This window comes from Bidens hawaiensis, unplaced genomic scaffold (assembly GCF_021521415.1).
Source record: "Bidens hawaiensis isolate Kalapana, Puna unplaced genomic scaffold, B.hawaiensis_p1.1 tig00024998_1, whole genome shotgun sequence".
In the NCBI taxonomy this organism is placed as follows: domain Eukaryota; kingdom Viridiplantae; phylum Streptophyta; class Magnoliopsida; order Asterales; family Asteraceae; genus Bidens; species Bidens hawaiensis.
The window spans coordinates 114,713-127,105 of NW_027505048.1; the positions used below are offsets into that span (position 1 = coordinate 114,713).

The window sequence follows — 12,393 nt, forward strand, 5'->3', positions numbered from 1 at the left end:
TACATAATTAATAAGCTTAATTTGTAGAATTTATCGACGTGTTTCGTATATGAAACTACAAAATTTTCAATTTTTGTTTTAGAAAAGGAGTTTGATTTATATAGGTTTATTGGATTTTAACAATTCTTATTAAATTGTGTAGATCGATAATAATCTCAAGTCAGTTTACCGGCACTGGCGGTCCCAAATTTATAAAAGTTGGCCTTCAATACTCCCACTAAAAAGGACTTAACAACGTTATATATATATTTCAAACTAATATTTTAGGGCTTTTGATCGAAGGAGGATACAAGGCGATTGATATAAAACTTAGCTCGAAATGGTAATTCAAACGGCTTTATTTTTGTTCATTAATTGGAAGTTCAAATATCCGAATTGAAGCATTGTTTCATCTATTTGGAGCACTGTTTCGAACTAAGTTTTACATCAATCGATTCATATTCGCCTTCCAATCAAAAGCCCTAAAATATTAGTTTGAAATTCGGAAAAAATATAATGTCATTTAAGTCCTATTTAACGGAGGACCATTTGGGATCAAGCTTGTTTTAATTTGGGACCGCCAGTGACGATAAACTGACTTGAAATTACTATCGGCCGATACTATTTAGCAGGGATTATTAAAATCCAATAAACTATTTATATAATATGAATAAAAGGAATATCTTATTTTTATTTAAACCACCCAACTTTCATTTGAAAATAAAGAGAGAAAAACAACTAATAAATATGCCTAAGTATGGAATCAAACCTGGGTTGGGGAACATTTGAAAATCGGAAGCCTCGTAATATAATCACTAGACCAACATATAGTTTTGTTTTAGTTTCACTTACATGGTTTAAATATGATTTTCTACACATGTATAAATATTAAACTTTTTAAACGGAGGCCTTATATTTTTCGGAGGCCTCAAGCCCTAGCCTCGCTTGGCATTACTGTAGGGCCGCCTCTGTTCACGAGCACAAATGAAGACAAACAATGTTTTAACTGATTTGGCTAAACAGAATGGTCAGGGGTATATTTAGATATGTTATGCGCTAGTTGTGGATACTTGCAGGAGTCCTCAAACCACCTCTTAATCTCATGTTCATGTATGTTAACTAGAACGATTTGGTGGCATATTTGCCTATGGTTAGAATCTCTGATTCATCTAAATTATTATATTTGTAAGACAAATGTTGAAGTTTGGCTTATCTCAATATGGAATATATGGAATAATGCCACTTTCAACAGTTATAATCAATCTTATTCTAAGGTGGTAGAACAAGTTAAGTGTAAAATTTGTATTTCTTTGTAATTAAGTGTTTGGCTGGATCATAGGTCCTGCTCTTGGCTCAATTTTGCCCAGTTGTTTGTTTCTTCCTTTTTTCTTTCTAATAAAATTGGTTGTTAATAAAAGGATAAATAAAAGTGATTCATAAGCTCCATAGAAACAGAAAAAGCAATAACCGTGAAAAAAACATAATAGAAAACGATGTTTATTCTAAAATTGAGAACCCAAAATGTTAAAAGTAACTCTTTTTAGGGTGGTGGGAGTGGTCCTCCCACCCCTAACCATCTTTTACGCTCTCTTCGTATCAACGACACGTCATTCTGTCTCTAACCATCTTTCAACTTTGGAAATGGTCATATATCACTCCAATCTATCTTTCAACTATTTTATTTCTTTTAGTTTAACTAAATTAATTACAAATAAAAATACCATGATATTAAAATTAAAATAGCATACTAAATAATTTTAAAAAAAGTACCAAGATTTGAAAAAAAACCATAAATAAATTTAAAAGCTTTATTTTGGGATGGATATCATTTTTAAAAAATATTTTGGGCTAAGTATAATTTTGGGCCAAGTATATGTTACATTGTTGAATAAACCTTATGACTGAAAAAAGGACTTGAAGGTGGTTTTATTTACATATTTATAATAATTATTATTATTATACAAATGTATATAAATAATTATATTCAATTAAATTTGAGTTTAATAGAAATAATTTTAATAGAAATTTATGCTCAAATATTTTTTGAAGGCCTATTTTATAAAAGAAAACTTGCTAAATTGTGGCTAAAAGTTAAGCTTAAATGTCTAATCAATCTATACCTAATTTTTTAGTGTCCCAAACTCGGTATCATATTGGTATTGATCCTGAATTTAACAATCCCGATTTTCATTAAACTTGGCACTAGACCAAAAATTCTTCGCTCGGTATCGGTATCGTAAGCAAAAATTCAGTAAATACCGGTACCAGTATCGATCCATTTTTCTTAAGAACTTGGTACTGGTATTGGTACCAGAAGACTTGTTTCGCTTATGGGAATGCTCATTTTGGTATCAACTAGATACCGGTACCCCGTAGTTGATACCATTTGCTTATCTTGTTCATCATGTCTTATGTCCATATGTCTTGTTATCCATATAATGCGTGTGCTTGTATTAATCACAACTTTTGTTAGGTGAATTGAATTGAAGCTGATAACGATACTCAAAACCCCAAAACTAAAAGTATGAATGTACCATGATATATGCCCATCTCCACCACCTGTCTACTCTTTATGTTTGACATTTTATTTTATTTTCACATGTATAAAAGATTTGCAAGGTTTTACTGCAATGATCTGACCGGATCAGGTGGCGTCTTGTGGTGGTGCGAAGTCGGTTTCTTTTTTCTTTTAAGCATGTCTTTTTTTTACTTTAAAAAAGTATGTTTGTTAAAAAAAATACATGTTAAAATTTTCTAGAACGTTTATTAATTTGTTTGTAAACAACCGATCAAATTTGTCTCGTTTCGTCGTCGCAACGAGCACATTTTGTTATCCTAATTTACTTCGCATCGCTTCGCCACTGCAATGCGTAACGCAAAGAACATAACCAACCGAATTCGCATCAACTCAAAGCCACAACACATGAGATTTACCAACTGACTACACGTCGTTTTAATTTTTTTTCCGTATCATAAGCTCTACACGTCGTTTTAAATATATATTTTTTATATCATAAGTTATACGAATGATAACACTATCCTTGGTCAGGGGCGGATCCAGTTAACAAATGGGTGGTTCCTCGAAACCACCCGAGTTTCAAAATAATAGTGTATTGATATATAGAAATTTAGAGTGAACCACCTTATAAATTAGAAAGGAACCCCCCTAAATACAAAAATATGTGCTAGTCTAGTTGTTAAGTTCAAAGCTTTGTAAACCGGAAGTCGCAGGTTTGATTCTTGCACCTTACAAATTTTAGAACTTTTATTTAATTTCAGCCTTATATCAATTTTAGGGTTTTAGATTCATTTGTTAAATGTTAATGGTTCTTTTTATTTGTTAATTATTCTTGATGTTGTTATAGCATTTTTATTATCTAATGAGCTTTGCCCGAACTATCGAACCTGCCCGGAACTTTTTATATCCGACTCTAAAAGTAGTGCACCACCTAAAAAAATTTCTGGATCCGCCACTGTCCTTGGTATTTGCTAACTTGTTTTTTGAGTTTAGCGTCCTAGACGGATTTCAAGTTGCTACTCCGTTGCAACACAACCATGTGTTTTGTAACGTAGATAACATATTTAACAAAATCTTGTAATTCTGACTAATTAAAATTAGTGGTGTGTAAATTAGCCGTCATAACTATTAACCGAACCATAACCGAAATACCGAACCGACTTTAACCGATAACCGATATAACGGGTGGGTCGGTCTAATGAGTATTTGAAAACCGACAAGCACATGTCGGTTTTGGTTAAAAATAATTTCAAATCCACCATAATTGAACCACCCTATTTAAAAGATTCTCAACTTTATAGAGTATAATTAGATCACGTTGTTGATAATTTGGAGGAAATTAAAGAATATAATAAACTAATAACGCTCTCATTTTTTTTTACTATATGATTTAATTTTACTAAAAAGTTATTCATTTATCTATTAATTGTTTGAATGAATATATCATTAATATTATGGATTATATATTTTGTTAACTATGTCATGTCATTTACAAATTTTTTTTTGGTATATCAAAGATTTAGACTCATTTACATTGTTTTGGTCACGGCTAACTGACCCATAACCCACTCATTATAACCTTCTAAACCGATTAACAGAAACCGTCATAACGGATCAGTTATGGTTATGGTTATTGATTAACCGACATATTAGTTATGGTTATGGATTTGATCTAAAACCATCTAAACCGATCCATACACACCCCTAATTAAAATTAATATTTTTACCGTAGCCAGGAGAGACGGATGGGATGGACATGAGTCATGACTCGTATTAATATAAAAGGTCCCACGACCAACCAGTAGCTTAACATTTCTGCCAAGTCGATTGACTTGACGGTGATAAACTGATAATAATCAAAACCAAACCAGACCCGACCCGACCCGACCCGACCCGATGGATCCTGACGCTCTGGCAAAAGCATTCGTGGAGCATTACTACTCGACGTTCGACACCAACCGGGCTGGTCTGGCTAACCTGTACCAAGAGTCTTCCATGTTGACTTTCGAAGGCCAGAAGATCCAAGGCTCTCAGAACATCGTCAACAAGCTCACATCTCTTCCCTTCCAGCAGTGCAAACACACCATCACCACCGTCGATTGCCAGCCTTCTGGACCTGCTGGTGGTATGCTTGTGTTAGTCAGTGGGAATCTGCAGCTGTCTGGTGAACAACACGCTCTTAAGTTCAGTCAGGTATTTCGTCGAACACCTTGTGTGCAACTTATTATGTTACTAGATCTCATCATCTGGTTATATAATTTTGCTTTATAGATTAGGGCTTATCTGATCATTTATACATGCTGTTACATATATTAGTTTCAGCAAGAAGCAAATGCTGGATTTGTAATGGATCTTATACTCCCGATAGACCCGTAGAGTGGGTTAGGCTTCGAGAACAAAGAGAAGAAGAAACCAAAGTTGGGATAATTTTCTGATTATTTTTCTTATTCTTTTTGAATATTACAATCTAAGCAGTTAATGCGGAAAAATATCGGATATCGGTCAAGGACCGATATTTGAGATATCGGTGGGATATCGGTAATTTTAATATCATGTAAAATTCATATATATAGCAATTTAACACTAATAATTCAGTATAGTCTCCTACCATTAACAAATTAACCTTTTGCAAATTGCATAACACTAACAATCGTAGCAAGTAAGAATTGATTAGGACTTAAAACAATAACATTGAACACTAAAAGTTGATAATTGAGACTTAAAATACTGATATCGGGAATATCGGTGATATATCGGTCCAATATCGGTCAATATCGTTGATATTATCGGTACCGACATTCTGACTATATATCGCCAAGGGACCAATAACCGATATATCATATATCGGCGATATCGACTGCATAGATTACAATATATAGAAAACTAAAGACATAAAAATAGGAAAAATAAACGATAAGGAAACCTAATTATAATACAATAATGAAACTAAATAAAAGATAAACTTAATTAATATCATAGTTATTAAAAGCCCTCGCTTCTTGCGCCTAGGCCCATTTTTCAAGTGAGGCTCAGTAGGTGCGCTTCAAGTTCCTAGGCGAGTGCTTCGGCATTGTCTATGACATGAACATGAGAAGATAAAAGCCAAGCAAAAGAAACGCAAGGAGTGCTATTGAGATTGAGATATAGGAGTGGTCTAAGGAATTATACTGAACATTTTATTATTCAAATTTTGGAATTACAATTGGATCTCGACTATTTTAGAACTTTTGGTACTAATTAGATGATATTAAATATTATATAAAATATTTTGTTTATTTTATTTGAAGAATAGTATTATATTTCCTATACATAATATATTTTAAAATTTTTATTTAAGTGCGCCTTTTTTTCTCAGCCCCTCGCTTTTTTTGCGCCTTGTGCCTAGGCCCTAGGCAAGGCCTATGCGCCTTTAGTGCGCCAAGCGCATTTGATAACTGTGATTAATATATTGAAATTAAATAATATTTATGATTGTATCATATGCAGTAATTATTTGAATGTTTTAAATTATTGGCAACAGTCTTTTATAAGATCTAGAGCTCATAGCTGATGATACATAGATTGTAACAGAAGGAAGGTTTAGGGTTGATTAAGGAACATTGGTAAAACCAGTAGGAATAACGGTTCGTGTTGGGCTCAAAGATTAGGAGAGTCTCGGATAAACAGCTATTGTGAAAACATTCTTTGATTACCCCATATTACGCTATTTTTAAAAGTTGTAGATAATGTAGCATTGATCATTGCTGATTTTGAAAAGAATTTATTCTATTCCAGATTGCAGTGATTTGACAATGTGGTGAGATCTGAAATCTTGTTTATGCAGTCGTTCCCACTATTATGCACTTTGATAATGAAATATTATGAATTTTAGAGGTGCATTATTGCCTTATTGGAAACTGGCAGTCATACCTTTTTAGGCGGCCGTATGATACTTACTGAATGATGCATATATTAGAACTTAGAAGTCAGTTATGCATCTGACTAATATTGACACATTACAAAAGAAAGTGGTAGCATCAGTAGTTGGTCAATTCAGTTTATATTTAAAAGATTGAAATACTCTGTTTATAATGCATGGTATTATGCCTCATAACTAGAGGTAGCAAACTGTGAAACTGATTAAGTTAGTTAGTTGGATTGGGTAATGGGTCAAAACAGGAACAGGTCAAAGTAGATAGTTCTGATACGGGTTGGCCCGAAACGCTTGATTTATGTTCATCCTTTTTGTGAATGTTGTTACGTGCAGATGTTTCATTTGATGCCTACACCACAAGGAAGCTTTTATGTGTACAATCACATATTCCGTCTGAACTATGCTTGAGATCTCGTACAACTAAAATGTGTGGGAACTTCAATCCGAGAACATGTTTGTTTTATTTACTCTTTGGTGCTAAAACTTATGAATTTCATGTTTCTTTCTTGAAAAACTTCGATTGTCTGATAACTCGAATTGGTTGTATACTACAGCTTAAATGTTAAATCAAAGTGATTTTATTACTATTAGAAAGGGGAATAAGAGAATACATAATAAGGAGAAAATGCATTAAGTTAAAGATTAGGATTACATGCTACCTAAAATACATACAAATACTAACTACTAAGCATAGATATGTATATCTAGTATGACAAGAAACAAAATAAGGAACAAACCATAGAGCACTGTGTGCAGTAACATGGATATTACACTCGTCTTCATGTTCATGAAACACATCGGTGACTCGTTTCCAGGCATCTGAAACACGAGCCCTGGTGCTAGAAATGCAAACAGTGCTGCAGCTATGATTGGGGCCGCCCAGTCTTGCATTTCTTCCTCTTAGAATAACAAAGATGATGATAAGTTTGCATATATTATTTAAACACAGAGGTGTAGATGCCTTAAGAATTTTATTCTCATAAAGCTAAAGAATAAAGCCACCCACTTTTAATGTTTTTATAGTGGATATCTGTCAAGAGCATCAATCAAGGGATTAAAGCTACCTTTTTATTTATTTTTTATACTTATTTTATACTAATTTGTTGTTTATTGTTTCGGGCTGATGGGTTGAATCGTTGAGTTTAACAACCCACATATTTATTCATAACACACTTAAAAGGTTGTAACTGGAACATGACAATTTAAGGAATCAGGTTGATGGGTTGCAATCAAGTTGTAAACGTGTTAAGTGGGTTGGTGGTTGTAATAAATGGGCTAAACGGATTGACGGTTGCGTGTTTAACAGACATATCTACCCAAACATGACATGTTTAATAAAACTAAACAGGTCAAAATGTGTTAAAGCCTTAAAAGGTATCTAATGCTTGATATCTATCTCTCCCACCTACAATGCTGATTAACTAAAATATCACAAATAAGATTACGTTTAACCACATAACTGTGATTCATGGGTTGCAATCAAGTTGTAAACGTGTTAAGTGGGTTGGTGGTTGTAATAAATGGGCTAAACGGATTGACGGTTGCGTGTTTAACAGACATATCTACCCAAACATGACATGTTTAATAAAACTAAACAGGTCAAAATGTGTTAAAGCCTTAAAAGGTATCTAATGCTTGATATCTATCTCTCCCACCTACAATGCTGATTAACTAAAATATCACAAATAAGATTACGTTTAACCACATAACTGTGATTCATGTGGGTCAAATCTTAAAAATCATTGTCACCCATTTGAATATGACCCCATGATCTTTAAATAATCAAATGATCACACATACCATCAAATTAAACACACAATACAATAGCCAATCAAGTATGAGCTAGACGTGCACAAAAAAACCAGTTCCGGAACCCAATTGGTGGAACCGAACCGGAACCGGTTCCAGTTCCAACCCGATTGGTACAATACCCGGTTTGGGTATTTTTGTACCCGAAAATCGTACCCGGTTCTCCTATTTGTATGTCAGTATCAGTTCCAACCCGGTTCCTACCCGGTTCTTAATTGGAACCGGTTCGGTTCGTACCTGGAAAAACCGGTTCCGACGGGTTTTTTTTGAAGGGTCAAACAAAAGTCAAACTAGCCGTTGGAACCGGTTCCAACGGTAATATAGCCGTTGGAACCGGTTTTTTAGACACCAATTAGCCGTTGGAACCGGTTCCAACGGTAATATAGCCGTTGGAACCGGTTTTTGAGACAATAGATCCGTTGGAACCGGTTCCAACGGTAATATTCATGATGAGGAGGCGGAGGACGGGGTTTCTTCCGATAACGAAGACGAGGGTGAAGACGAGAATGAAGACGAAGAAGAGTTGTAATTATTTGTTTTGGTAAAATTATTTGTAACTTGTTCAACTAATATTTAGTTTTGATTTGTTTTATTATAATTACTTTTGTTACTCATGATTAATTTTTGTTACTTTTTTAATAACGACAAACATTTTATTTATTTAAAAAATAACTATTACAAACATTATTAAAACCTAAACGATACTAAACATAACAACTAAAACATAAAAAACAAAGTCCTTCGTTTTAATCCGGGAATACTTATTTTTGGGTTGTAGAGCCGGACGACTCTCCCACTTCCGTTTTTTTAGCTTCCAAACTTCTTTTCTCTCGACAATACTTATTCGTATGTTTTCGTAATGTCGAGTTGGACCCTGCTTTAAGAAACTTCGAGCAATATTTGCAACGTGCCAACTCATGTGAGTCGGTCATGAGACACAAATCGTAATGAACCCAAACATCGGGGCATCTTGTTGTTTCGATCACCATAACAACGTCATCATTAGTTGCCATTTGTTGTCGGTTTAAGGTTAATTGTGGTTTGGAGTGTGTTTTATAGTTTTGGAAGTGGTTTAACAAGTACACAAACAAACCTTGCTATTTATAGTAAGAAAATAACCTATTTGTAGTTAAAAAACCGGTTCCAACGGTCAAAAACGGCTATATAGCCGTTGGAACCGGTTCCTAACGGCTATAATATTTAAATTTCAAAAAAAACCGGTTCCGGTTCCAATCCTACCCGGTTCCTAAAAGTTTGCATTTCTGGGCATCGGTCGGGTCGGGAACCGAACCGGTTCCTGACTGGAACCGGTGTCATTTTCTACCCGGTTTGAAAAAAACCGGTTCCGAACCGGTTCGGGTTTTCAAGGTGAACCCCGATTTGTGCACGTCTAGTATGAGCAGTCTATTTTAGATTACATCATTACAGCTACATAACAATCCTCGGATTCAGATTCTTTTGAACACCCCTACATAACAATCCAACAAGCGGTTTATTTCAACTTACAACTCATCTCCATCCAAAGTGGCAACCGAGTTTTGTGATGGTGATTAATCCCAAGAAAACGAGAGTAATCGGGCCGCTTCATTTTCTAACAATCCTTCAGTCCGGAAGTGAATCATCCTTATCAACTGACTGTTGGTGTGACCACTATTCTGTCCTGTTGCATTTCGTGTCGGTAGATGTGGACCTGAGTGCTGACTCAGAGAACCACTGGACTGAACCAGGCTGTTGGTCGGCCCCGACACTGAAGCATGATGCACGTGCTTTGAATTTGACAGAAGATAGAGAACACCAGATGATGCACTTGTGTTAACAGCTTGCTGAAAAGATGATCCGGTAAACGGTTGGTTGACTTTATCCGAGTCAACTCCCAACAGAAATGGGAACCTCCTCTTCTTAAAGAAACTGGTATATGAATCCGAAGGTGTTCTCTCGTTAAACTTTTGTTTTTGGCGAGACTCCCCAAATGTCATTGCCGGTGAGCTACCAAAGTTAAGCAATTTTGTACCTGCAAAGACCAATTTGAAATCATGAAACATTTGTTTAAATCTTAATTTCGAGAACCGAATCGAACCAAATGATAAACCTCGATGATCGGTGTAAAAGCTCTCGCAATTCAAGTACACGGACCCAGGTCTCGGTTTTCTCCTACGTCGGTTATGCCCGTCAAGACGCTTCCTGCAACTTCTTTTCACTTCATCAAACTCCTCAAGTGAATGGAATCTATAAATCAATTAACCTTAAATTTAGTCAAGTGATTCATATCACAACTTTCACAAGGATATCAAGATCATTCATACTCATACCTACTGCATTGCTGGCAAAATCTCTGCTCTTTACCACCAGTCGTCACAACCGGTGTCTTGGAGTGAGTTTCACACACCCGATGGCGACGATGATACTCTCTGCAACCGCTAAGGTCCGCCTCACACCCGTCCACCAAACACGACACGTTTTGCTCACCCAAATCACCTATTGGTTTCTTCGATAAACCAGAAGATGAAGATGACATCATTGTATGCTCTTGATCACTTACTTTGTTAAAGATCCCGTCACCAGACCCCGAGAAAACCTCCGACACATCAAAATCATCATCTATGTCCAGTTCAGTTAAGTCCCATGGAGAAGATGGTGTGAAAACCCAATCCATAATGATCTGTAACAATAATAATAATAAGGATATAAAAAGATACATAGAAAATACTAACTATTTCTTAACATGTGATCACTTACAGAGAGAAGTGGTTAATGAACAAAAACTGACATGGATTTGCATAACAAGGAGTATTTAATTAGGATTTAAGAGCAGCAGGTGACAGAGAGTATGTAGTACAAAAGAGTCAATGATGATGAGCTTTGAATAAAAAGGGTGTTGTATTCATATTTTTAATGTCACAACATGCAGACTAAAACCAGAGGTTGAAGGAGGACCATTTGAGAAAGAGAGATTTGTTGTGTAATTATCTGCCCTCCAAAATGGTCCCCATAAACTAAGGTTTTCAACAGTTGAAAGATGGTGATGTTTATGATTATTATCAAACAACATGCACATGAATCAGGAACAACTGATGACTGTCATCATCTTCTTCTTCAGACCACTTGTTTCATAATGTTTAATCTGGTGTTTGAATACATGGATAATGTGAAAATGGTGCAAAAAGACACAACACTGATCAGACTCCATTGCCATCTGAAGAAACGTGGATCGACTCACTGGTAGACGATCAACTTTCCTCGGGTGTGATTATGCTATTTCACCGATGGTTCTCTGGAATCTGGATTCTTCCACCTGCAAAATGAACAGCACCGTAAACTTACCCCTCAGAAAGGGACAGAGGGGTCCTCTTTGGGGTAACCCTCCGGTGTGAGAATAAGAGTTTGTAGGAGAAGATAATAATCTCAGAGTAAGGAATTGGAGTGTATTGCTTAATATAGCTTAGTATTGCGTGATACAGCGTAATATATCGTACCTCTCCTTGTGGAGTTGATGTGGTATTTATAGTGCTAGGGTTTCCAATGATTGGGCTCAGACCCAATTAGGGCCTTTTTGGCCTCCTCCTATTGTTTTGCGCCACGTGTCCTTGGGACACCTGGTGCTCTTTCATTGATTATTCTCTGACCCAGGTATTTTACCTGACCCATGTGCAATCACGTGGTAGCACATGGGTTTTGCTGAGTTGTCCACCTTTCATTGGCAGCTGTTAACATCAACATATTCTTATTCCTTAAAAGGATACCTTCTGGAAGGTTGTCTGACGTGCACAATCAAGGTTGTCCTTATCCTGATTTGGATAAGGAAGAGGTTGATTATGTGCATGTGTGATATGCGCCTATCCTGAGGATGCGCGAGGTCTTCTCTTTATTCTCACGCGCAGATGTTTCATGCGCAGATGTGATATGCACAAGCATATGTAATATGCGCCACGCGCGGATGTGCCACGCGCAGATGTGATATGCGTGAGCATGTGATATGCGTCACGCGCGGATGCGCCACGCGCAGATGTGATATGCGTGAGCATATATGGTGCGTGAGCATGTGATACGCGTGAGCATATGTGATGCGTGAGCATATGTGATGCCTGAGCATATGTGATGCATGAGCATATGTGATGCCTGAGCATGTGATGCATGAGCATATGTGATATGCGTGAGCATATGTGATATGCGCCAT

At 36.0% G+C, this 12,393-nt stretch overlaps 3 protein-coding genes across 3 annotated transcripts; 1 reads left to right on the forward strand and 2 right to left on the reverse strand.

Annotated features, from left to right (window-relative positions):
* Positions 1 to 4,391: 4,391 nt before the first annotated feature.
* LOC143610200 (nuclear transport factor 2B-like) lies at positions 4,392 to 6,921 on the forward strand. Its single transcript, XM_077084742.1, has 2 exons — positions 4,392 to 4,690; positions 6,744 to 6,921. Exons 1-2 carry the CDS (start codon positions 4,394 to 4,396, stop codon positions 6,816 to 6,818), a joined length of 372 nt encoding a protein of 123 aa, XP_076940857.1. The 5' UTR covers positions 4,392 to 4,393; the 3' UTR covers positions 6,819 to 6,921.
* A 173-nt stretch (positions 6,922 to 7,094) lies between these two features.
* Positions 7,095 to 7,412, reverse strand: LOC143610217 (uncharacterized). The gene has a single exon (XM_077084755.1). The coding sequence runs from the start codon at positions 7,299 to 7,301 to the stop codon at positions 7,095 to 7,097; it is 207 nt and encodes a 68-aa protein (XP_076940870.1). The 5' UTR covers positions 7,302 to 7,412.
* Positions 7,413 to 9,701: 2,289 nt separating this feature from the next.
* On the reverse strand, positions 9,702 to 10,872 carry LOC143610210 (putative squamosa promoter-binding-like protein 19). Its single transcript, XM_077084750.1, has 3 exons — positions 10,529 to 10,872; positions 10,309 to 10,445; positions 9,702 to 10,230 (listed from the first exon to the last, which is right to left on the reverse strand). Exons 1-3 carry the CDS (start codon positions 10,870 to 10,872, stop codon positions 9,770 to 9,772), a joined length of 942 nt encoding a protein of 313 aa, XP_076940865.1. The 3' UTR covers positions 9,702 to 9,769.
* Positions 10,873 to 12,393: the final 1,521 nt, after the last annotated feature.